The sequence below is a fragment of the Aquarana catesbeiana genome, linkage group LG08, assembly GCF_042186555.1.
Source record: "Aquarana catesbeiana isolate 2022-GZ linkage group LG08, ASM4218655v1, whole genome shotgun sequence".
In the NCBI taxonomy this organism is placed as follows: Eukaryota; Metazoa; Chordata; class Amphibia; order Anura; family Ranidae; genus Aquarana; species Aquarana catesbeiana.
This window is the reverse complement of record NC_133331.1, coordinates 253,878,761-253,905,951: the sequence shown is the minus strand read 5'-3', so window position 1 is coordinate 253,905,951 and position 27,191 is coordinate 253,878,761. Positions and strand designations below refer to the sequence as shown.

The following is a 27,191-nucleotide window of genomic DNA, read 5'->3' as shown; positions in this document are numbered from 1 at the left end:
GCGGTAGAAGCACCAGAGGGCGGCGGGAAGGGGGGGAGGTCCCCTCTCGCCTCCCATAAGAACGATCAAGCAGTGGAATAGCCGCTATGATCATTCCTATGGTGTAGGGAATCGCCGGCTGAAAAAGATGATATCTGAATGATGCCTGTAGCTGCACCCATCATTCAGATATCCCCACACAAAGTCAAGGACGTCGTATGATGGCCGGCGGGCAGGAAGTGGTTAAAACACATTTTTTTTTAACACAAAGTTGTCCAGTTATACAATATTTCGAACACATAACATGTACATACCAAAAATGACACCCCGAAATAGATTCTCCTACTCCCCCTGAGTACGGCGATACCCCATGTGTGAGACTTCCACAGCCTGGCCACATACAGAGGCCGAGTACAGCTGAATATGGCCGAGCATGGCTGCGCATGGCAGGGTATGGCTGCGCATGGCAGGGTATCGCCGAGTATGGCTGGGTATTGCGGGGTGTTGCAGAGTATTGCGGGGTGTTGCAGAGTATTGCGGGGTGTTGCAGAGTAGTACAGAGTATTGCAGAGTATTGCGGGGTGTTGTGGAGTAGTGCAGAGTATTGCGGGGTATTGCAGGGTATTGAAGAGTATTGTGGGGTGTTGCGGAGTATTGCGGGGTGTTGCGGAGTATTGCGGGGTGTTGCGGAGTATTGCGGGGTGTTGCGGAGTATTGCGGGGTGTTGCGGAGTATTGTGGGGTGTTGCGGAGTATTGTGGGGTGTTGCGGAGTATTGTGGGGTATTGCAGAGTATTGTGGGGTATTGCAGAGTATTGTGGGGTGTTGTGGGGTGTTGTGGAGTATTGTGGGGTATTGCGGGGTATTGTGGGGTGTTGCGGAGTATTGTGGGGTATTGCGGGGTATTGTGGGGTGTTGCGGAGTATTGTGGGGTGTTGCTGTTTATTGTGGGGTATTGCGGGGTATTGTGGAGTGTTGCAGAGTAGTGCGGGGTATTGTGGAGTGTTGCAGAGTAGTGCGGGGTATTGTGGGGTATTGTGGAGTGTTGCAGAGTAGTGCGGGGTATTGTGGGGTATTGTGGAGTGTTGCAGAGTAGTGCGGGGTATTGTGGGGTGTTGCAAAGTAGTGCGGGGTATTGTGGGGTATTGCGGGGTATTGTGGGGTGTTGCAGAGTAGTGCGGGGTATTGCGGGGTATTGTAGAGTAGTGCAGAGTATTGTGGGGTATTATAGTATGGAGGGATGGCTGAGCATGGAGGGATGGATGGCTGGATGTGACTGTATTTGTCACAGAGCAGCGTTGTGGGCACTACAGATGCAGCCCACAACGCTGCTACCATCCGATCCCTCCCCCGCTCCTCCACTTCTGTACCGATCGGTACACAGAGGGGAGGGAGGAACCGGCGTCATGACATGACGCCGGTTTGTTTACATGTGATCGCTCCGTCATTTGACGGAGCGATCACATGGTAAACGGCCGTGATTAGCAGGGCTAACCCTTGCAGGGTGTGGGCGGTGACCAGTGTCTTGTTACCGTTTGTATATTTGGGTCGGGGACACACTGGACGCCTCTGCTGCTATTGCTGGGTGTCCAGTGTGTGTCCTGTCCCTTTAAGGGGGCTAGGGCGGCCTCCTGGCTCACCTGTCTCACACCTATCCATTCAATGCATGTGCTTCCACTGTGGAGACACTTATAAATTTAGTGTTAGGACTGCAAGTAATACAGGGTGCCTTGACGAGGCCTTGCAGCTTTCACATGCGTTTGCAAATGTGTGCTAACTAAACCCCTGCTTTTAACATACGGTTAGACAGGTAAATTTGGTTGGTCAGCAGACTGGTTGGTGAGTTGAGCTATGGAATTGTCTTTTTCTTGTATGTATATGCCCTCCATGTGCTCCTTACTGTGAAGGCCAGTTATGGGTGTGGGCGGTGACCAGTGTCTTGTTACCATATTGCAGCCATTTGCTAAAATCATTTAAGTTCATTTTTTTCCTCATTAATGCACATACAGCACCACATATTGACAGAAAAACACAGAATTGTTGACATTTTTGCAGATTTTTAAAAAAAGAAAAACTGAAATATCACATGGTCCTAAGTATTCAGACCCTTTGCTCAGTATTTAGTAGAAGCACCCTTTTGATCTAATACAGCCATGAGTCTTTTTGAGAAAGATGCAACATATAGGTTCATACATTTTTGCCCTTTAACTGTCCCAGCAATGCAATTACGCCAGTCAATTTCCGGGTAGTTAAAATCCCTCATTATTATCACTGTCCCAGCCCTTGCAGCATTTTCCAATAGTGCAAGGAGCTGAGTCTCCACCTCCTCATTAACACTAGGAGGTCTATAACAAACTTAAATTATAACCTTTGTAGAATGCACACCCATGTACAGTTCCACCGATAATGCTTCAGACTCATCACACTCTCCATCAACTAGGTCCTCTTTCACACTCGCTTTGAGATCACTTCTCACATAGAGACAGATACCACCACCCATCTGTTTTACCCTGTCTTTCCAAAAGAGAGCATAGCCAGGAATATTAATAGCCCAGTTATGAGAAGAATAAAGCCAAGATTCAGCAATACCAATTAGATCATAGTTCTCCTCGTGCACCAGAGCTTCCAGCTCACCCATTTTGCTTGGCAGGCTTCTGGCCTTGGTAAACAAACACTTTAATTTCTTGTCACATTTTGCAAACATGTGTTGCATATTTTTTATTTTAGTACAAATAGTACCATTTCCAATCATTGTTTGTAACATAGGAATCTTCATATCATCTGCCATAGCCCTCTCCCCCATGTTTCCCCATTCCACCCACCAATAGGGTCTGACCCCTGTCTGACCTGTCTGCCCCATTATAATCTAATTCACCCTCCCCCCACAATTCTAGTTTAAATACTCCTCCAGCCTTCCCATAAACCTCTCCCCAGCACAGGGGACCCCCATCCATTTAGGTGCAAACCATCTTTAGCATATAGTGTATACACGGTTGCCCGGTATTGTGTCAAAACAGCAATTTATCAAAATCTCCAATTACTGATAGTTTACAGCAACCGGAAGTGACTTAATTGGATATTTCAATGAATTGGCTATTTTGACGGAACACCAGCATATCCTACCAGACCTTCAGATCTCTGTGCCGGAGCCTTGGGCTCCTGCGTGCATGTGCTGGAGTGACATCATTGCGACTTCCGGCCACTCATACAGCCGGAGCCCACGAACCTGGAAGGAAACCAGGGTAAGATGGAAGTCCTCTCAGAGGTGACAGCGTGCTGCTAGAGGGCTTCATTCTAAGGTATGTAGTTCATAATATGCTGCTAGTATGCAATGCATACTAGCACATTATGCCATTGCTTTACAAGCCAAGTCTTCAACCCATGAGGTGCTCCATCTCCTGGCTTCATCCTATTGCCATGAAATGGGAGATGATAGCTAGGAGGACGTCGTGGGTTGAGCACAGAGAATTTCCTTAGGCTACAGTCACTCAAAAAATTTTTACTGCTGCATAATGATCAGTAAAATATGTGCAGGTAAATGTATTTAAAAGCATAAATATGCATATACATAATTTGTTTTTTATAATAACTCGTTTTTTCCTTTTGTTTGGACCTTTACAAATGTGTATGCATGTGTTTATATGCGTAAGCGCGTAAAACACATGTTCTTAGACACAGATTTTTAGATTCTGTGTTACGGATCTGAAAGTAGCTCATGTTTATGCATCTGTATGGTTGGCTGCATTCAAATCTGTAATTTAAAACATTTGTATGTGCATATTTTTACAGCCATGTGAATGAAGCATTAAAGTGTCACTAAACCCACAACAATAAAATCTGCTAGTACATGCAATATTACATGCTTGTCATACTCACTCAGGCACTGAATGGTTAATCGTCTGTATTCTGTTACAAACCTGGTTGATCATGTCATTCTATGTCCCCTCTCCAGCTGCCGATTCTGTAGTGGCTGTTGGCAAGCAAGTACCCATGTGCTGCTCTTTGCGTGTTTCAATGCGGGGCATTTTTCTCCCTGATTTTTAGCTGTGCAAGTCACGTGACACGCAGAAGATAAATGACAGCCCACTTCTTACAACCTCCCCTATGCCTGCTAACTAATAAAACACACTGGGGGTGGGGGGTGGATATAAAATCTTGATTGATGACCCTTTGTTAACAAATCCTAACACCTAAACACAATTTTGTAACTTTGACATGTGTTAGTAAAACTGTACTGTACATATCATTGTCAAATTAACTTTTCTTTGGTGGTAAGGCTGTGTTCACACTGGTGTGACCAGGCCCTTGGGTCTGGTATGGATCTTAAGGGGAACCCCCTATGCCGAAAAAACGTTGTGGGGGTCCCCCCCAAATCCATACCAGACCCTTATCCGAGCACGCAGCCCGGTCGGTCAGGAATGGGGGTGGGGACGAGCAAGTGCCCCCCCTCTGAACCGTACCAGGCCGCATGCCCTCAACATGAGGGGTGGGTGCTTTGAGGCAGGGGGGCGCCCTGCGGCCCCCCCACCCCAAAGCACCTTGTCCCCATGTTGATGAGGACAAGGGCCTCTTCCCGACAACCCTGGCCGTTGGTTGTCGGCATCTGCGGGCGGGGGGCTTATTGGAATCCGGGAGCCCCCTCTAATAAGGGGGCCCCCAGATCCCGACCCCCAACTTTTGTGAATGAGTATGGGGTACATCGTACCCCTACCCATTCACCTAGGGAAAAAAGTTTCAATGAAAAAACACACTACACAGGTTTTTAAAGTAATTTATTAGGCAGCTCTGGGGTCTTCTTCTGACTTTGGGGGTCTTCTTCCGACTCCGGGGGTCTTCTTCTGACTTCAGGGGTATCTCCGGCGTCTCCTCCCGGTGTCCTGATCTTCTGCCGGCTCCTCCGCTATCTTCTGCAGCTCTTTTGCTAGCGGTGGCCCGGACTTATGCCTTCTGCCTTCTTGTCTTCTTCCCTCTTCTCTTCTTCCGATGTTGACACAATGCTCTCTCCAGCTGGAATTCTCTCTGAGCGCTCCGCAATGGACTTATATATAGGCGGGCTATATATATAGACCCTTATGAGGTCACAGTCCCTGGGCATGCTGGGAACGTGCCGTCATAAGGGGGAGTGGTCACCGGGTGATGTCAGCTTCTTCAGCTGACACAGAACTAGCAGCTGCTCCGAGGATTTTTCCCTGCAATCAGTCAAGCTATTCATAGGAGTCACGTGACTGCTGTATACTGCTGATCTAAACAGGTACTTAGAGGTTTCATTTTTCAAAAATAACAACACTGGCATGATTAACCCCTACGTTAACAAATCCTAACGCCTAAACACAATTTTGTAACTTTGACATGTGTTAGTAAAACTGTACTATACATATCATTGTCAAATTGACTTTTCTTTGGTGGTAAATGGTAACAGGTATCTCCTGATTTTTTTTTTTTTTTAATTATCAAAGGAAAACTGGAGTACAATAGTAAAAAAATACAATATATTTTTCAATTTAGCTGTACATATCTTTCTGGTAACATAACTTACCACCAAAGAACAACCCAAAATAAATTCTCCTGCTCCTGATGACCGCAGTGATACCTCACATGTGTGTGTTATTTGTACCCATTTGTCTTACCTAAAACACACAGGCACTGATACTTACATTTTTGTTTTAAATCCTACCTAAAATATACTGACCCTGAACTTTGACCCTGACCTTGACCCTAGCACTAACTTTGACACTGACCTAGTTATTTATTCTTTATTTTTTTATTTATTTGTTTTCTTTAACACACACTTTTGTTTATGGACATTTTTATCCTCTGGCAAGCAGAGAAAGATACAGTGTATCTTTCTTTCCGTTCATAGTAGGGGAAAAAAAAAAACCACAGGGGCGGATGTGACTTATCTAAAGTGGGGTTGACTCAAAAGGAGTGGTTTAGACATACTCAGCATGTAATAAACAGGGCTGTCTCAGTACACCTGAAAACATCCAGAGCTGGGAAACAGGTAGCGTTGAGAGAGTGACACTAGAAACATAGAAAAGTGACGGCAGAAAAACACTGACTAGTCCGACATTTTTTTTTTTTTTTGCTCTTTTTGTTTCTTTTTTTGTTTTGTGTTTTTTATTTAATTTTTTTTCTTTGGGGGAGGGGTTGTTTTTTTTTTTTTTGGGGGGGGAAGGTTCCATTGACCTTGTTGTCTGACTAGAGATTTAAGTTTATCCCAAGCATGCTTGAAGCTGTTTGCTGTTGACTGTCTCACTACCTCTGTTGGTAGTTTATTCCAATCATCAAGCAACCTTTCAGTGAAATAATACTTACCCTCTGCACACTGCAATGCACCCTTTCTACTAAACTTGCCATACAAAACAGGGATTTTTAGTTCACATACATTGTAATACATGTTTGAGCTGGACACCTGTATTAAAGTGGGATTCCACCTAAAAAACAAAAATACCTGAAAAAATTCTAAAAAAAAATAAACAAAAAAAATTTGGATATTTTTTTTTTTTTCACTTACCTCTAAATGCCTGTTGCTAGGTGGTCCCTCGTAGTCTGCCTGTTCCTTTGCCTGGGCTGGTGACATCACTTCCCCCTCGGCACAGGAAGGGCTCCGCTCTGCTCCCTCCCTCCTGTCAATCATCTGGGACCCATTACAGGTCCCAGGTGATTGAGCGGCCAATCACGGCGCGCGGCGCCGCTCGCGCATGCGCAGTGGGTGCCAGGCTGTGAAGCCACAGCCCGGCGCCCACAGTTGAAATGCCAGCGCCGACGAGCGGAGGGGGGGGACGAGCGGGGCTTCGATCCCCCGCATCGCTGGAAACAGGGACAGGTAAGTGTCCAATTAAAAGTCAGCAGCTGCAGTATTTGTAGCTGCTGAGTTTTAATTTTTTTTTTTTTTGACGGCCCCCCTGGGTGGAACTCCTCTTTAAAAGGATCCCTCTCTGGCCAGTCCCTACTCTGCTCTGTAAAATGCAAATTCTACAGTGGAGATAGTGCCAATATAGGGCAGATAGACACAAGTTTTAGCTTTAGGAGGGCTACAAGTTTTAGGTTTGGTCACTGACTTGCAATGCAATAGAAATAAAGCAGCCAATTATGCATTTTTTTTTTTTAGTTTAACCAGCGGATTGAATGAAAGCAAACGCCTCAATTTCCCCATCCACAGGTTCAATGTGGATGAGAGAATCCCTCCTGCTGTGGTATTATATCATGAGCCTTCCCCATAGTCAAAACACACTGATTAGTGATGCCAGCTATATCCGGTGGCACTGACTGTTCAGGAAAAAGGCTGGTTGTACACAAGTCAAACAATAGATCTACCTGTGTAGAAGTCTGCCTTTAGATGGATCAAACTGGCTTAACCATGTATGGATATACCAGTGCTGAATTCGCAGTAGCTTCTACATATATACTGTATAATCCAACAGGTACTAAAGGGGTGTGACCACATATTAGCACTAAAAATTCTGGATGAACCTTCTGCACACTGTAGTATAACCTGCCCATAGATGGATCGAAATACACGCGGTCCCAGCTGAACAAGCGGAATTTAGATCCATCGATGGCTGTTATTTCATCTCTAGGACTGCACAAATTAGTTGCCTATGCAAAAAAATATATATCTTTGCATTAGTTTAGGAAGCTATTCTTTACAGGAAAGGCCTTAAAGCGGAGTTCCAACGACATGTCAACATTTTTTTTTTAAATTTATATATTTACATCATAATATGGAAAAATGGCAAGCATTATTCCTATTCGCTAAAATTATTATTTTAGATCAAAAATCACATTATAGTTTTCTTTCTTGGCATTTCCCATCTTGTTTGTGGGCATGTGAAGCCCACAACCATAATCTTCCGGGATTCGGGGCTGCTGAATAACCAGCATGCACCGCCCATTCTCACGCATGCGCAGTATGCACAGCTTGCAGCGCAGGAAACATATCAGTTTGCCATCACAACGGGCGTCGTCGTCTGAAGTACCCGCCCCTGCTGTGATTGCAATGAAGATCTGGTTTTCAAATCTCGCGATGTTGAGCAAAGGCGGCAAGCCACACTGACTCCTGGGAATTATGACACAAAGCTCCCAGGAGACGGTGTGCCGCAGGATATGGTGGAGATATCCATGGGTGGGAGAAGCCGGAAGCGATATGGAAAAGCTTACAATCATGGTAAACTAACAGAAAGAAAAAAAAATAATGCCCATTGAAGAAAATATGGCCAGTGATATATAGATTGAGATAAAGTTTATAAAGTGGGTGGAACCCTGCTTTAACTGGCCTTTTCTCATTTCAAGGGGGTTTTGCATTCTCATACAAGTCTATAGGAACGCAAAGCCCCAAAAAGGTCAACTGCAGATCAGAATGAGGTTAAAGCAGAACTAAACTCTCAATCAACATGAACTATTTTTACATAGTTACATAGTCAGGTTGAAAAAAGACACAAGTCCATCTAGTTCAAACAAAAAAAAAATACAATCCCATATACACAATCCTTCACTCACAGTTGATCCAGAGGAAGGTGAAAAACCCCAGCAAAGCATGATCCAATGAGCTTGCCAGAACCACCTCTGGAGGGAGTCTATTCCACATATTCTAAGCTCTTACTGTAAAGAAACATTTCCGTGTTTGGAGATGAAATCTTTTTTTCCTCTAGACGTAAAGAGTGCCCCCGTGTCCTCTGTGATGACCTTAAAGTGAATAACTCAACACCAAGTTCACTATATGGACCACTTATATATTTGTACATGTTGATCATATCTCCCCTTAAATCTCCTCTTCTCAAGAGGGAATAGATTCAGTTCCTCTATTTCTCCTCATAGCTGAACTCCTCCATGGCTCTTATCAGTTTGGTTGACCTTCTCTGCATAGTTATATAGTTACATAGTAGGTGAGGTTGAAAAAAGACAACCTATGTGTGTGATTATATGTCAGTATTACATTGTATATCCCTGTATGTTGCGGTCGTTCGGGTGCTTAGCTAGTTTATAGTAGTTTTATACTAGTTTTTTGAAACTATCGATGCTCCCCTCTGAGACCACCCCCTGTGGAAGGGAATTCCACATCCTTGCCGCTCTTACAGTAAAGAACCCTCTATGTAGTTTAAGGTTAAACCTCTTTTCTTCTAATTTTAATGAGTGGCCACGTGTCTTGTTTAAACTCCCTTGCACTTTCTCCAGTTCCCCGATATTCTTTTTGTGAACTGGTGCCCAAAACTGAACTGCATATTCCAGATGAGGTCTTACTAATGAATTGTACAGGGGAAAAAGGATATATCTCTCTCTCTCGTCAGTGCGTCGACTACCAATTAGGGTTTATTATTATTAGAGAAATAAAGATAGGGGGGAGGGAAGAAGAGGGGTCAGGGTCCACTTCATCCAATTACTTAGAAAGCTGTCCATGGCAACCACACTTTATCAAATTTCCAGGGGCATCCGCGACTAATGTATGTCAATTTATAGAGAGGAAGGGCAGCATTGACTTTGTTTTCCCTGGAGGATACAGGGGGGCAGAGGAGGTCCATTTACATTTACATTCTTTTTTGGCATAGAAAAGAGGGTATGATATCAGCAGTTTACCATGATGTGATCTTTGATCGTCATCAGGAATACCCAGCAGAGCTAGTTCAGGTGTCATAGGGACAGAGAGTTCAAGACGGACGTTCAGTTGGTCAAAAATACCTGCCCAAAATGTCGACAGCATGGGGCAGTCCCAGAACATATGTAGATAGGTACCCAAATGCGTCAGACATCGAGGACAGTGTGGGTCTCTTACAGGATATATTCTAGACATACGTACTGGGGTAAAATACACCCTATGGAGAAATTTTGTTTGTATGAGTTTGTCTCCTGCAGAAATAACCCACTTGGGGCCTTGTTCCAAACAGTCCTCCCAATCTTCCCTCTCCAGTGCTGGGATATCCGCCTTCCACCTTTCCCAGAGCCTATCTATCTTTGGAGTATCGATGGTTAGCAGGGTACCATAAAGATCAGAGAGAGAGGCTTTTTCAGATCGTCACAGGACAGGAGGTCCTCTACCAGGTCTAATTGCAAAATTGGGGGTGGGGCATAGTTTCTAGTTACTTGGGGGAGTGTCAGCAAGGTACCTGTAGGCATGATGTCTCTTAGCCCGGGTTCACACTATAACGGGCTGTGGATCGCAAAGGAGCGCTGTGCGTTCCTGTTCCCCATTTCAGGGATGAATCCGGGCCGATTCTATGCCTGAATTCGGCCCTGAAACGGAGCCAAAGACGCACAACGTTTTTGGGCAGTGCGCTCAGCAGCCGCCCCGGAGATATGTGAACCGGCTCCATAGGGAGCCAGTCACATTCTCCTGCTATGCGAATTAGATCTGGGGAAACGCACATCTAATTCGCATAGGTGTGAACTCGGGCTCAATGTCTTAATGCTGAATCTCGCCCAGACCCCTGAGTCTGGTATTGACCTAAAATGAGGTAGATTGGGATTCCCCCAGAGAGGCTGGACCGGAGACCAGCGCTCCGCCTGGGAGAACCTGCATCGAGCCGCAAATCCACACCCTGATCAGCGCCTTGATTGGGGCAGGAAGATCCTCATATGCCCCTATACCCCTATACACCAGGTTTTGTAACGCCTGCAATGAACCCAGCCAGGCTACCTCTGCACAAACTGCAGCATTAGAGCGTTTTGCCTCGAACCACCAGTATGTCGTGACCAGCATTGCTGCCCAAAAATAAACCCAGAGATTTGGAAGGGCCAGACCCCCCAGGTGAGTTGGTGAGTACAATGTGGATTTTGCCAGTTTTGGGATGGATCCATTCCATACAAAGGAAGTGATACATCTATCCACCTCCCAAAAAAAAAAAAAGTTGGTATCCAGACCGGGCCGTTCCGAAAAATGTAATTGAATTTGGGTAGTATAATCATCTTTAACATATTTACACGGCCCAGTAAATTTAGTGGGAGTCTGGACCAAGACTGGCATTTCTCCTTCAGGAGTCGGAGCAATGGAAGTATGTTCAAGGCGTAGTATTGATAGGTATCCCTGGCCACCCTCACCCGAGATATTTGAACTTTGTTACCCATTGCAGTGGCGTGGAACTAAGCATGGCCCGGGACTGGTCATCTAGAGGAAAGAGGACCGATTTGGACCAATTGATACGAATACCCGACAGTGATCCAAACCTGTCAAACAGCTCTAGAGCGGCCAACAGGGACAGACCAGCATCATTCAGGTACAGCAGAGCGTCGTCTGCATAGAGGGATATTTTTTCCTCCAGATTGCCAATCTGCATCGAGGGAGGCTGTCGCCCGGGATCCAGCATTGTTATGGGTTAGAGACAAATTCAATAAGAGGCGCCTAATATTTCTGTCTGTGCCTTTGCCCGGCATAAACCCGATCTGGTCGACATGGATCAAAGTGGATATTACGGAAGACAGACAGGTGGCCAATATCCTCGCCAATATTTTTGCATCCACATTAAACAGTGAAATGGGTCTGTATGACGCACATTCTTAGGGATCCTTGCCGGGCTTAGGGATCAGGATAATTATGGCCTCCTCCATGGACTCGGGCAAAGCATCTGTCTCCGTGCGGCCAGAGAAGAGAGTTTTTAGTCTAGGGGCAAGGAGGTCTGCGTGCTGTGAGTAGAACTCTGTAGGTAGGCTGTCCGCACCTGGGGGATTACCACTCTGTAGACCCCCAATTGCAGTCTGGACCTCCTCCAGGGAGATATCCTCATCCAGTTGTGTTCTATGCTCCTCTGACAGAGTAGGGAAAGGGACCTCATCTAAATAGTCCCGCAGTTCAGATGGGGAGAGATGGGTCCTAGATGTGTATACCTCCCGAAAGAACTCCAGGAATCTAGCACTGATGTCCTCAGGCGAACATACCATCTGCCCATGGGCATCCCGAATGCTAGCTATGTGAGTGAAGGCTGTCTGGCCCTTTGCCAGCCAAGCCAGCAGTCTACCATTTTTGTTCCCATGTTCAAATATCCTCTGTTTAGAATACAGCATTGATTTTTTGGTCTGTTCAACATTGTGTAGGGAGAGATCTCGAAGGGCCCTCTGCCATGTCTTATGATTAGTGTCATTGGGGGATTGAATATAAGTTGCCTCGCACTGTCTCTAGGGACCGGGAGGCCTCTCTCTGCAGTGAAGAGATGCAGGAAATGAATTCCCCCCCTAATCCAGGATTTAAATGTATCCCATAGTGTAGCGGCATTAACGCATTCCCCATTCAACATCCAAAAGTTACAGATGGCTTCCATCATTGATTCCATACGTCAGTGAGAGGGAACGTATCTGCCCAAATTTGTAAACCTGATGAGAGGTGGGTTGTTGCATGCAGTCTGTCTACGTCCTGTGATGGCACCAGATTAAAATCACCCAACAGAAAAACTTCCTGTGTATTAAAACTCATCACAATCTGCATAGCCCCCATCCATGCCCTCCGACCGAAGGCCGAGTATCCGGGTGCCTATCAAGTGAGTCTCTTGGAGAACACATATGTGGGTATTATATTTCTGTAGGTATTTAAAGACCAGAGACCTTTTGGTGGCTGAATTTAGGCCCCAAACATTCCAAGAGATGATAGAAAGATTGGCCATTAATTAGTGGGTATAGATAAATGACCGTAATTCACATGTCCCCCCACCATCCCAACTGGACCATAGAGGCAGAAAATCAAACCATTGTACGTTTCCTGTTAGTTGTAATATCACAACACATAGTACAGCATCATGAACGTATTGCACATGCGAAATAGCAGGACTCCAAATGTAAGAAAGCAACTCCACACTTAAAACTTTAACAAAAAAATTCCCTTAATGTCTGCAACGGCAGAAAAATCCGCCTCCCTCCCCACACCCACAGAAATGTATCATATCCCCCAACATCCAACAAGAACAGTAATTTATCAAGGGTGCGTGCTCAGAGCGAGAGGTGTTACCTAACAAGGCAACAGAGATGCTGGTGAAAGCTGCATAGTTATTCTCCTAGGTGACCCCAGGGGTACTTAGCTTAGTTACTAAACAAAACTCAGAACTGCGTAACAGTCACTAGTGAATTAGTTGAAAACAACCTGCTGTAAAGGTAGCTCATGGCTATGATTTTAAGAACAAACAATAATCCAGTTTGCATCACACAAGCATGTTTCCGACATTCAGAGCCCCAGCACTTAAGTCATAACTGAGAAAATGCCAGGCCCCCGGCAAGGTGCAGAACCCTGTGATTCCAACAGGAGGTCTCCAGCTCTGTGATAACTTGGTTATCCATGTTAGATTACATCCCTTAAAGCTGGAGTCTCTTAAGCATCCTCCACGAGTATTTGAGGGGACAGTAAAACACAACATCTCCTGCAGAGGAGTGAGGAAAAGAAAAAGTACAGTATGATTTTGGGCAATGGTGTATAGTTAGCAGGAAATGTTATTTTCCTACCAGGTACAGTCATGTATTGCCCCAACTCCATGTGTGCTGATCAGGCTATGTGTTAATGTCAGGTGAATGCGGCTCCCATATCAACACTAAACCTGAACTGGGGAGCATAAATCCATAGAGGCCACTGCCAGTCTAGTCCTAACCTCCCAAGCAGAGTACAGTAAAGAGATCAAGCCAATGCAGCCCTGTGATCCCACGTAAATAACATGGAGAGGGGTGACAAGAAAGCAGAGGGGTTCCAGTTTAGCCTGGGGTTTGTTATAGCAAAGAGAATAAAAGTACCCCCAACGGTTATTGGGAGTTTCATGGCAACTTGGTAATTAAAAGAGCAATTTATTGGTACAAACTGACATATACAAAAAACAGCAATATATATATAGAAAACAGAGAGAACATACAACAATAGAACCATTAAAAACAATGGTATGAAATGGTAGTGATGCATATAAAGTCTTCCACACGTCCCTATGCGTTTCAGGACTTGGCAAGGCGTCCCTTCATCAGGGGCAATTTGTGGAGAAGGATCACACTGTATAGTGAAGTCAAAATTAGAAAAGGTATATCAATAACTCATTGCATAAATACATTGAACAGTTGCTTTGCATTACAGAACATTCGGCATAGTAATCGCATAAAAGGAAAACATACCCAAACATATCAACGTAAGAGTCTCACTGCCGGCTATGTCAGACAAACATCACCCCAGTGTCCAAAAGGAAACTGAGGTGGACAACTGGTCCAACCTTATCCACACTGGTCCACCCAGATAACACCGATCAGGGAAACCTCCCCGAGGTGGTCAATCCCCCAGGTATAGATCCAAATAAGATCTAAAAATAAAGTTAACACATTATTGAGCTAAACGCCTATATGTTCCCATGAGTAATACCCCAAAACTTAATATATAGATCAGATCACCCCAAAGCGTCAGATACACCCCATAACATCCTACCTCAGTGGAGATAAAGCCAAGAGGGGGAGAGGAGATTGGGCCAGGGATGCAAAATATAATAAGATGTAAAATAGCTGCTTCTGACTAGTGTGCTTCCACCGTGACTTTCCGCAAGGATCAGTTCTGCAAACAATAACAAGGTAAAGATGTCTTCAATCAAAAGACTCTCTCACCAATGTAAATTACAATCTTACAGGAAACTGGGAAAGGTGCCTAACTATCACTAGGAGCCCACCTTGATGTAGTGAATTCTGGGTGTAGTAATCCTCGAACCGTCCTGGAGGTAATAGGCCTCTCAGCAATTCTTCTACGAACACCGTAGGCTTCTTCCCTTTCACACCTTCTGGCATGCCGAAGATCCGGGGGTTGTTCCTCCTGTTCCTATTTTCGGCGGCGGCGACCTTAAATTCCAGGGCTTGGACCTTCATCTGGAGAGTGCGGATAGACGCCACGGGATTCAGCCCGGCCCCCCAGTGCAGGCGTTACTGGATTTGATTGACAGCAGTGGGAGCCAATGGCTGCACTGCTATCAATCTATCCAATCAAGAACCCCGGCCAGAGAGGCGAGGGAAGGAACAGGCTCAGGTGAGTAAAATGGGGGGGGGGGGGGGGGGGGGGCTGGATAGCTGCTCAGTGCCAGAAGTTTTTTCACCTTAATGTATAGGATGCATTAAGGTGAAAAAACACAAGGATTTACAACCCCTTTGAACAGGCCAGTGATACTCCTTGAAGTGGTTTTAAGTAAATGAGTCTATGTACAGTGTTCCAAACAGTATTGCAGTAAAGTGTTCCCAAGGAAAAGGTGTCTGTACACAGTGTTCAGCTAAAGCAGAGAAAGGTTGCACAGGATGGGCAATTGCCCTCTCACCAACCACCAGACTGGCTTACACCTTGCTGACAGCAATCCTGAAAGAGACGTCCTTCAGTGAAGCGACCAGCGATGACCCATAGCTAATGGATGCAGGCGACTGTAGTGTAGATCTGCTGGGTGGGTGCCACGTGGATGTCCAACGAACAGCAGGTCACGATTAGGTCCCCAGGGCCAGGTTGGAATCACTGCATGGTAGGCCACAGCCACAGCCTCTCTCCCTGCACAGGGAGATGGGACCCACGAGCACCGGGCTGGGCCTGTCACTTAGCCACAGACAGAAGACAGAGCAGCCCGAGCGGCCGAATGGAGTACGGCAGCGGCGGCCGCTTGGGCTGCTATGTCTTCTGTCTGTGGCCGGGGGAGGGGGCGGGACAGAGCTGGGAGCGCACCGCTGGTGGACATTGATGAGATGGCACTGAGGGACACTGATGGGCTACACTGGTAGGCACTGATGAGGTGGCACTGATGGACACTGATGAGCTGCACTGGTGGACACTAGGCTGCACTGATGGACATTAATGGGCTGCACTGGTCAGCACTGATGAGGTGGCACTGATAGGCTGCACTGATGGACACTAATAGGCTGCACTGGTGGGGACTTATGAGGTGGCACTGAAGGACACTGATTGACACTAATAGGCTGCAATGATGAGGTGGCACTGATGGGCTGCACTGGTGGGCACTGATAGGTTGCACTGATGGACACTGATAGGCTGCACTGGTGGGCACTAATGAGGTGGCACTGAAGGACACTGATAGGCTGCACTGGTGGGCACTGATGAGATGGCACTGATGGGCTGCACTGGTGGGCACTGATGAGGTGGCACTGAAGGACACTGGTTGACTCTGATAGGCTGCACTGATGGACACTGATGGGCTGCACTGGTGGGCACTGATGAGGTGGCACGAATGGGCACTGATGGTCAGCGATATGCTGCATTGATGGACATTGATGGGCTGTGCTGATAGGCACTGATGAGGTGGCATGGATGGACACTGATAGGCTACATTTATTGGGCTCTGGTAAGGCTGCATTTCATTAGAGGTGGGGGGGGGGGGGTCGGCCCCGGCGCAAAGCGTCACCTCCCTGAAATAAGTTTGCCAACTCCCTGAAAGTTTTTGCAGGTTGGGATCTCTGCTGGTGGTTTTGATCCAAATGCGTCCAAGCCCGTTCTTGTCTGCAACAGTAGTTCTTGGACTGGTATGTCTGTTTAGAGATGGCACAGTCATGTAAATCCAGTATATTGTGCCATATCAGAAACTTTTCAGACTAGTAAAATTGTTCCATTTAATAAAGTGTTCCATTTTATTTTTCAGTTCTAACTAAAGTTGGCAGCTATAAGGAAGAAAGGATGAAACAGTAACTACAATCAGTTAATACTGCATAGAGAATTAGTACAATGTGTACAGGGTGAATGCAGGAGGCCAGGTGAGGGGGAAGAAGAGTGAGCGTGCAGATCAGGCCAAAAAAGGAATGTAATGGGAAACTTAGGATACTTTGGAACACAACCCACTTCCCGCTGCAGGCACAGCTCACATTTGTTAGCCACATGCAGATATCTGGCCCAGAAGAATTGCATTGAACTAGGTGATTGCAGGTAAGCAGATTACTTAATGATAGATGCACTGACGGTTGTTGTTGCTCTCAGTATATCAGTATATATCAGAAGATTAAATATATTCAGTAACTGATAGTCACCTGTATAGCAACTGGAATAGGCAGCATGCATTTATTAAAAATAAACTAACCATGCTATTATTGTCCTGGTGTATCTAGTATTAATTGCTTTGCCTTACACATCAAAAAGCAGTCAAAGGGAATCAGTCAAAAGCCTGTTTCACATGGGTTTCAGCTTGTATAAGAGCAGTGTGAACGGCAAACCTTTACAAAAGCGTTCAGCAAGCTTTATTGAAACTTTAAGGCTGGGTTCACACTAGTGGAGCCGGTTCACACATCTCCATGGCGGCTACAGAGCGGATTGCATAGGGGTCCTATGCATATTTGGTTCCATTTCAGGTCCGAATTCAAGCACAAATTTGGGCCTGATTCGTCCCTGAAATGGAGAACAGGGACGCACCGGTCCCCTACTGTGAGCCGTGTCCGCACTAAGTGTGAACCCAGCCTTAGTGCACCTTCAGCTCCAGTTTGCAAGTGTCGAACACAGATCCTAATGGGAGTGCTAATTGCCACTTTAAACAAGCTACTAGCAGGCTTCAGCACTGCTTGAATATTGTTGAATGTCTGCTAGCAGATGATTGTTCAAAGTGACAATCAGCACTCCCATTATGATCTATCTTTAACATTTCCTTTAAAGGCTTAGAGAAAGCTGCTGGAAGCTTGCCGAAAGCTTTGCAAAAGGTTGCTGAAAAACTCATACAAGCTTGCTGTTCACATTGCTCTTATAGAAGGTAAAGCCCATGTGAAAAGGTCACAAAAAGAGGTCCCCTTCCTCCTTTCTACATATAATCTATATTACAACTTTCCTTTAGCTCTTCATTCACAGTAATGATTTTCCTAACCTGTTCCTCCAAACTGGCTACCCTGAGAAAACTATTGAGCCACAGCTTCCCAGAGTCACTAAAGGTGAGTAGAAATATATGGGATTTGTGTTATAAAAGCTGTGTACAGCACATAATCCTCACAGTGTCCATCCTGCAGGTTTATGGAGCATTGCATTATGTGATTGACAAAAACCCATTCAGACTGCATGTTTTGGTGGACCAGTGCCCGGACTTCACTTCTGTCATTTGCCGCCCCTTCCTGGAGGTAAGTTCCTCAGAGAACTAGAGAAGTTAAAAGGCAGTATGAACAATTTTCAACAACACAAACAGTACAAAGTACCAAAATTCCCCCCTTCCCTCCCTATCCCTTGTGCAGCCTTTCAACAATCACAGGATCAAAAGCTTAACAAAACAAGATTCTTTAGACTCAGGAGTCAGTAGTGCACCCAATCATCAGTCAGAGAAGTATTTAACCATGTTTACAAGGTCATTTTACCCACATCAGAGATAACTGTTTTTAAAGCATTCCCTCATCTTAGCAGGTCAACTCAAAGTATCTTTGGCATCAAGCCAGCACTGCCACACTTTCTCGATTTTTTTCAGACAGCCCCTGCTTAGGTATGTTGCTTTGTAGAATGGCAGTGCTTTATTGATTATATCCTTCCAGAAGGACACTGTGGGCGGTTCAGTTTTTTTCCAATATAATAAGAGTAAAAAGAGGAGCATGTCATCTGCATAGAGCCTTACGTGCGTAGAAGAGGGAAAGGGAAGTCATGGTTCTCTGTGTCCTCCTCGGCGCCAAGTCCTCCACCAGGCCTAATAGACAGACTGAGACTGTTACAGGAATCGGCACCGAGAGTAGCTTCTGTATAGTGCGTGATACCCCCATCCAGAACTCCTGTATCAGCCGGCACTGCCAGAATCTATGGTCAAAGTCCGCAGGGCTAATCGTGCAGTGCCAGCACTCTGCTGCACCGGTACCATAGATACCGGCTATCCTTGCTGGGGTATAATAAACCCTATGTAATATTTTATATTGAACAAGCCTATCTCTGGCCGACACCAAAGTCCGGAATGGGTGATCCCACATATCGTCCCAGTCCTCCCCTCCAAAATCTGTCACCAGTGCACTCCATGTATCTCTGCATTTGGTATGCATTTTCAGCCTCTACAAATAATTCCTTATAAACTGTCGATTAGTGGTTTTTGTAAGTCTTCCTTACAGAGCATATTCTCTAATGGAGATGCTCCCAGCTCCAGTGTGTCTGAATTGAACTGAGTCAGGAATGCGTGTCGTAGCTGGAAATATCTAAATAGATACCAATTGGGCAGATTGTATCTGTCTTTGAGTTGATCAAAGGCAAGCAACTTTTTCCCGCCCACTATGTGTTTCAGTTGTTTGATGCCAACCCTGGCCCATATTATTGGGTCAGGGATTGCACCAAAATGGGGTAACCTAGGTTTAAACCAAAGACGAATGTCCTGTGACCACCCCCCATCTGCAGATTTCAATAATTTTTGTACTCCATCCCAGGCTGTGTATAGTGACCCGCATCGAGCCAGTCAAAGAAGTGGAGGCCTTAGGTCCCCTATGTACAAGGTAAAATAAACTTTCATATGATCCCATGAGGGCCACCTCCAATACTGTTGCTGCATCCCTATCATCTCTTGTCAGCCAGCGTCTTACAATTACCATTTGTCCGGCTATAAAATATTTAAACAAGTCCGTTAGCGCCAGTCCACCCTGACCCCAGGTTTCCTGCAGGGTTCGGAGGCTAATTCTAGGATGTACCGTGGACCATAAAAAGGAGCTAAATAAGCTATTTACCCATCTAAAAAAGGAACAGGGAATCCATATTGGTGAGTTCTGCAAGAAGTACAAGAAGACTGGGAGAATCTTCATTTTAAGTAAATTAACCCTTCCGATCAAGGACAATGGCAGATGTTTCCATGCATCTAGCTGCAGTTTGACATCAGCCAGCAAGGGGAGTAGATTGAGAGGCATAAAGTCTCCCACTCTGGATGAAATGCATATGCCCAGATACTTGAACTCTGACAACCAGGAAATGGGAACCATTTTGGTTGCCAGACCCTGAGTGTCAGGGTCGATAGCCAACACACTGGACTTCTCCTAGTTCACCCGTATCCCTGAAAAAGTGGCGAAGTTATCCAATATCTCGACCACTGCCTCTAATGACTGCCCTGCATCTTGTAAAAAGAGGAGCATGTCGTCTGCATAGAGTGCAATGCATTCCTGTATACCTCCCACCTCTAGTGCTCTTACTTCAGTAGATTTCCTCAGAGCTATGGCCAGAGGCTCTATCGCTAATGCAAACATAGATGGCAACAATGGGCACCCCTGTCGTGTGCCTCTACAAACAGGAAACTGAGGGGAAACCGAGGAGCCCAACTTTATGGCTGCTTGAGGCTTACTGTATAGTAGCGAGACCCAGGTCATGAACACATCCCCAAACCCCATATGGAAAAGCACTGTCAGCATATAATTCCAATCTACAGAATCAAAGGCTTTCGCCATATCCAGAGACCCTACCACTCTAGTCCCTGAGTTGTCGTGGTCAATTTGCAAATGCGCAAACAGTCTACGTAGGTTGGTGTCTGTAGATTCTTGGGGTATGAACGCCGTCTGGTCTATGTCCACTAAGGTAGCGATAACTTGTGAGACTCTAGTGGCTAGTATCTTTGTTAGAGTTTTGAGGTCCTGATTTAAGAGTGCTATGGGCCTATATGAGGAGCAGGCCAATGGATCCTTGCCCAGTTTCGGCAAGAGAATCACCTGGGCTTCTAACAAAGATTCCGGGAGACACTTATGTTTCAGACAGTGGCAATACAGTGTTTTTAGTCTATACCATTCTATACAGAAGCCATCTGGGCTATTTCTTTATCTGTTATCTCAGCCTCCAAAATGTCCCTATCTGGCTCTGACAACACCGGGACATTCAAAGACAACAACAGTGCCTCTAAATTTTGATTATCATAGGCTGGAATAGGAGCACACAAGTCCTAGTAGCACTCCACAAACCTGTCCATGACATCTGTTGGGTTTGTGAGAATGTCTCCCTGGGCGTTTTTAATACATGGTATATTGGTCTGTATTCTCTGCTCTGCCACTAGCATAGCTAATAGTTTTCCATTTTTGTCCCCCTGCTCGAAAAATGGATTCTGCGCTTTTTGCTCGAAGTACGCGTAAGTTCAGTTTAGTGCAGTGCCAAAATGCGGCATGCCTCCAATAAATCTTCACTTGTTGTTTTGGATTGAGCATTGGCATGAGCCAATTCACAAGTCCTTTCCTTGTCTTGCAATTCTTGCTCCTTCCTATTGTGAACTCTACCTGTCTGCTTAATGGCTGAAATGTAATGTCTACGCATATATGCCTTGAATGCGTCCCAGACTGTAGTGGGGTCAGCCGAGCCAAGGTTGTCCCTCCAGTAGCCAGCAAAATGTGGCATCACCGGGGAAGACACCTCTTCTACCTCCAACCAGCCTGGGTTCAATCTCCACACCCCCCCCCCCCCCCCCGAGAGCAGAGGGGATACCAATATGTATTGAAAGTGGTGTGTGGTCCGAGATGCCACCCACTAAATAATTTGCGCCTCCCACTACCTGTAATATTTGCACATTGGCAAAAGCCATGTCTATCCTCGAGGAGGACCTATGAGTTTTTGAAAGGTGCGAAAAGCTTTTGGTATTGGGATTCTTCCATCGTCAGAGTTCTGTCAGGGAGGTCATAGCCGCGCCCAGGCAGAAAGGTCGGCAGATGCCACCCTGGATGCATTAGACGAGTCCAAGGCGGCAGACAATATGGCATTGAAATCCCCTGCCACTATGAGAGGAAGATGCATGTAAGGGGCCAATTTACTAAGGAGATCATACAGGACCTGAACCTGGAAGGGAGGCGGTATATAGACATTTACCAAAACCATCTTGCACGTGCTAATATCGGCTATAACTACTAAAAAACGGTCACCAGGCTCTGAGATGACATGGTGTATGGTACAGGGTACTACCTTGCTAATTAGGATTGACACTCCCCTAGCATAGGTGGAGTATGTCGCATGTATTGCCCGCTGTATCCAGGCTGTATGCAATGCCAGTATCCTGCTCCCATCCAGATGTGTCTCCTGTAAAAACACCACGTGTGGTGTGTTCTTCTTTAAATATTGGAACATCGGGGGGCGTGGCCAGATGTGATCGCGGCAGGACGTGTCTTCTGAGAGCTCCGGCTTGTATCCGTTTAACTATCCTGTTTGCGCCTGACTGACCGCTTATCACTCGCTGTAAGTGTGCTCCTAACCTAGGGGAACGGACCGGGATTGTAATGATGCCTTCTTCGGCGACAAGGAAGCAAACTAAGCAGACTTCACAGCCGCCGTCAGGCCAGAGGCAGCTACGCTCACAAGAAAGCATGGCGACTAGCTCCTCCCATCTTGGTTCCCGTGTCTGCTACACAGCGCGCCCAAACTCAGACAGTGAAGCAGGGGCGGATCCAGGGGAGGGCAACGGGACAATTGCCCCCTCTGAGAATGAATGTGCTGGCAGGCGTCTCTGTACGTAAGAGAGCCGGCGGGCGGCTCCGCGGCTGAAAGACAGAGGTGGGGAGAGACAGCTGGTCTCGGGCGACTCTGGTGGGGACTGGGGAGAGACAGCAGGCTGCACTGTTAGTGAGCAGCTGTGCGGCTCGGTGACAGGCAGCGTGAGTGGCTGCTGGCCAATCAGGGAGCCGGCGGGCGGAGGAGCAGAGAGATAACATAATCTCTCACCGCCCAGCGCCCGCCCTGCATCCCTGCAGTTCTGCCCTCACTGTGTGTGCAGTGTGCAGGCAGCCGCGGCAGCAGAGAGATTACATCGTCTCTCTGCTGCTTGACTGGGACGCAGCAAGAGATGATTATAGCAGGCAAGTAACAATCCGCAACATGTGGCATGGGACGTGGCAAGTAACAATCCGCAACGTGCGGCATGGGACGTGGCAAGTAACAATCCGCAACGTGTGGCATGGGACGTGGCAAGTAACAATCCGCAACATGTGGCATGGGACGTGGCAATTAACAATCCGCAACGTGTGGCATGGGACGTGGCAAGTAACAATCCGCAACGTGTGGCATGGGACGTGGCAAGTAACAATCCACAACATGTGGCATGGGACGTGGCAAGTGACAATCCGCAACGTGTGGCAAGTAACAATCCGCAACGTGTGGCATGGGACGTGGCAAGTGACAATCTGCAACGTGTGGCATGGGACGTGGCAAGTAACAATCCGCAACGTGTGGCATGGGACGTGGCAAGTGACAATCTGCAACGTGTGGCATAGGACGTGGCAAGTGACAATCTGCAACGTGTGGCATGGGACGTGGCTAGTGACAATCTGCATCTAGTGACAGGCGACATAGCAAGTGGCAATCCGCAACGTGTGGCAGGTGACAGTGGCAAGTGACACGCTCGGGGCTCCCACTGATTCTGCATTATGGTGAGTTGAACTATTTCTTTTTTTATAACAATGTAATAATAGTAATAATGCGCTTCAATCATCCTGACACCATAACAACCATGGTGCCATGATGATTGAAGCGCTAACACCAGCCATTTCCCCATTAAATTTACCCCAAAAAAAGTATTTTCTGGCAGTGCCCCTCCCGAGACTAGGCTCTGGATTCGCCCCTGCAGTGAAGATGGCGCAGCGTGAGATTTCATCACCGCAGGCTCCGGAGATCCCTTCCATCCTGCCACAGGAGATAGAGGTAGATACGGGTGCCATCACAGGACCAATCCTGGAAGCCATAGCGGCCTCAAAAACGGAACTTGTTAATCGTATAGACTGCCTGGCGGCAGAATGCAATTTTGTCCGCCATGACCTCGATAAGATCAGAGGCAGACTGACGACGGCGGTAGATCGAATCTCTGAGGTGGAGGATGTCTCACACACAGGGCTCGCAACTAAATGATCTGAAAGACATGGTTCAGTCACTACAACACAGAGCAAATGACGCTGAAGACCGCCAACGCAGAAACAATGTAAGAGTGGTGGGGCTTCCTGAAGGGGTGGAGGGGTCAGCCCCATCAACTTTTGCTGAACAGTTCTTTAAAACGCTATTAACCCTGAGTGACCTTCCCCCCACTTATGTGGCAGAGAGGGCGCATAGAGTCCCCACAGGGGCTAGACCATCAGGTGCCCCACCACGTCCATTTTTGGTCCGGTTCTTAAATTATAAGGACAGAGACATGTTGTTGGCTGAGGTGAGGAAGCACCAGGAACTAAAATATGAGAACGCACGTATTATGTTTCCTGATTTCTCAGCGGAGACAGCGCAGGCGTCGATCCTTCACTGATAAAGTAAAGAGACGGCTCAGAGAAAAAGAGCTGAAATACAGCATGTTATATCCAAGTCGTCTCCGGGTTCAATATAAAGGCTCGGTGAGGTTTCTTGAAACACCGCAAGATGCATGTGACTGGCTGGATCAAAACCCATGAAAGCTTACTTCTGCTAGTTGTTTCTTTTTCTTTGTCTTTTTTGTCTTATTTAATTTTTTCGATCAGTGTTCCCTACTATTTGCTGCACTGCGTTTTTTTTTCTACAAGCTCCGTTTCACTGACACACTGGGGCTTATGTCCTGTGGTAACTCTGATCTGCTACCAGTGCATAACACAAGTTATTTCTTCAACATGACAGTACATGCTCCAGAGTGGAATGCTCTTCATGCTTAGCACATATTGCTCTGGGTTGTACACGATGCGTTAAGATTTTTATCACCATGCTAATACACCTGATCAGTTTCAATACAACCAAGTTGCTACGTAAGGTCAGATGCAAGCCTCCCTTACATGGACTGCCGATGGAGTCTCCCGTGAAGGTCACGGAAATCTCTACACCTTCATATGCCGAACTTTCGATTCACAAGACTAAGAAAGGGTGTTGGAGGCTGTTACCAGGCTGGCTATTAGAAGATCAGGTGGTTACTCATGTTCAAAAATCCATAGACAATTACTGGAAGTCAAATGAGGGTTCGGCTAACCCCACCCTAGAATGGGATGCTTTTAAGGCAGTGGTGAGGGGGGAGTGCATCTCTGCAATTAAATCGGCCAAAAAGGATCAGAGTCAAGAGGGTGAGTTTCTCCTGACCAAAGAACGAGAGGATGCAAAGACTCATGCAGACTCTCCTTCAGAGGACAGTTATGTATCTCTTTTAGAATCTAGACGCTCAGTCGCAATACATTTTGCAACTTTGGCCAGCAATGAGGTCAGGCAAAGGGCGGAGACCATTTTTGCTGAAGGGGATAAGAATGGTAAGCTTTTGGCCAACCTGGTTGCTGAACAAAAGACGCCGGTTAGTATTCCTGTGGTGAGGGGGGAGGGTGGGATCCTCATTACTGAATCGGTGGACATTTTAGAGCAATTTGTATGTTTTTACTCAACGTTGTATTCACCCATCCCTCCTTATGACCCCTTAGAGTTGGTTGAGTTATTGCAGAATATGTCCATGCCAAAATTATCAGGAGCAGATGCTGCATCTTTAGAAGAACCTATCTCTGTTCTGGAAGTAGAGGCAGCCATACTTGCTTTCCCCCCTCAGAAGGCGCCGGGCCCAGATGGGTTTCCTGCGGATTTCTATAAGGCATATTTGCCTCAGTTGGCCCCTAGATTGAACAAACTTTTTGCATACTGCTGGGAACAGGGAGCCTTGCCTGCGTCAATGATGGAGGCATATATGGTGCTCCTCCTGAAGCCGGACAAGGATCCCAAGGAGTGTTCCTCATATTGCCCTATTGCTTTACTAAATATGGATCTGAAGATTCTTGCCAAGGTTTTAGCATTACGGGTGGCAAAGGTCATCTCAACCGTGGTAGATATTAACCAAACGGGATTCATGCCTGGCATGTCAACGGACACAAATCTGAGAAGATTATTCACCCATCTCCAACTAGACACCTCTGAGTCTCCAGCTAAAGTCATTGTCTCCATTGACATTGAAAAAGCTTTTGACACAGTAGATTGGACTTACGTGCATAAGGTACTGGAGGCGTTGGTTTTCGTCGCTGGATAGCGATGTTAGACAGTGATCCTCGGACGGCAATCAGGTTGGGCTTGACGGTCTCTGACTTTTTATATTAGGTAGGGGCACTAGGCAGGGGTGTCCACTCTCCCCTTTTATTTTTGCTATGATGATGGAACCTATTGCTAGGGCATTGAGGCAATCCAGAGAGGTGGGAGGGATTCAAGTGGGAACAATTACAGAATGTGTAGCGCTTTATGCGGACGACTTGCTCCTATTCCTTCGAGATCCGGGGCCTTCTCTTAGGGCTGCTCTCTTGATCTTGGACAAATTTGCCGCCTATTCAGGCCTACGGGTGAATTGGAGCAAGTCGTCTATATTACCACTGGGTCCCGAGGCACAGGCTCGAAGAGATGATGCTCTACCGTTGCGATGGGTTTCCTCTATCACTTACTTAGGGGCTAAAATCACGGCTAACATCCAAGAGTATATGAAACTGAACCTTCTTCCGTTGTTGACTAGATTGAAACAAAAGACCCAAATATGGAAAAATTACTGCTCTCGCTATTAGGGAGAGTTAGTTTGATTAAAATGAAATTCTTATCGGTTATACTGTTTTTACTTATACTTTCACTCTCCCACATGGATCCCAAAAGCTTTTTATGCCACTCTTAATGGAATAATAGGATCTTTCATCTGGTACCTGCAGTCACCTCGAATTAGTATAAAAACCCTTCAAGAACCGTGGGGGGCAAGGGGGTTTGGCACTTCCAGACTGGCAAAAATATTATCTGGCTGGTCAGATGGTGTTTGCCAGGCGTTGGCTAACGGCAGATGATGGGGACTCAGTTCTGGAAGCGGCACACATGGGATCGTATGAAAGCCTGAGATTGGCCCTTTACAGGGGCCCGAAATCCAGCTTACCTATAACTGTTTCAATGAAAGCCACCATTAGGGCCTGGGAGGTCGCTACTACATTGGCATCGCCTAGTTATTTGGGAGTCACACCTTCAGCACCGTTATGGTTACACCCGAATCTGTCACACTTCTGCTCCATCCCAGATCCAACAGTGTGGGCTGGTAGGGGCATTAAGATATTGGAGGATATCACCAGAGAAGGAGATCTTATTACTTTCGATCAACTTAAAGCAAGACACAATCTACCGAACTGTACCTTCTTTTGGTACCTGCAGCTGCGCCATGGCTTTCGGGCGAAGTTCGGTGACTGAAGGGTGGAATATCTCCTTTCAACACTTGAATCCATTTTAAAGGAGGAGGACCTAACTAAACCTTTATCAACAATATATAAATCCCTATTTAAAAAAACACCGCAGGGGGTATCCAGATGCAGGGAACGATGGGAGAAGGAAATTCCAGATATTCAAGGGGAGGATATGTGGGATCACCCTTTTAAACATCTAGTCTCAGCTAGGGATCGTCTAATTCAGTTCAAATTTCTACATCGCATTTA

The 27,191-nt window shown here is 46.3% G+C and overlaps 1 protein-coding gene across 3 annotated transcripts in view; it reads left to right on the top strand.

Annotated features, from left to right (window-relative positions):
- LOC141106334 (glycine N-acyltransferase-like) overlaps positions 1-27,191 on the top strand; it is a 166,956-nt gene that overhangs the window by 47,777 nt on the left and 91,988 nt on the right. The window contains exons 1-3 of one of the 3 annotated variants that reach the window (XM_073597019.1): positions 16,711-16,812; positions 17,705-17,798; positions 17,874-17,981. The exons of 1 other annotated variant lie outside the window; for it this stretch is intronic. In XM_073597019.1, coding sequence (XP_073453120.1) covers positions 17,923-17,981 — 59 coding nt within the window. In that variant the 5' untranslated portion in view covers positions 16,711-16,812; positions 17,705-17,798; positions 17,874-17,922. Of the gene's footprint in view, positions 1-16,710; positions 16,813-17,704; positions 17,799-17,873; positions 17,982-27,191 lie in introns of those variants that run through there. One more of the 3 variants, XM_073597018.1, reaches the window with a different exon arrangement.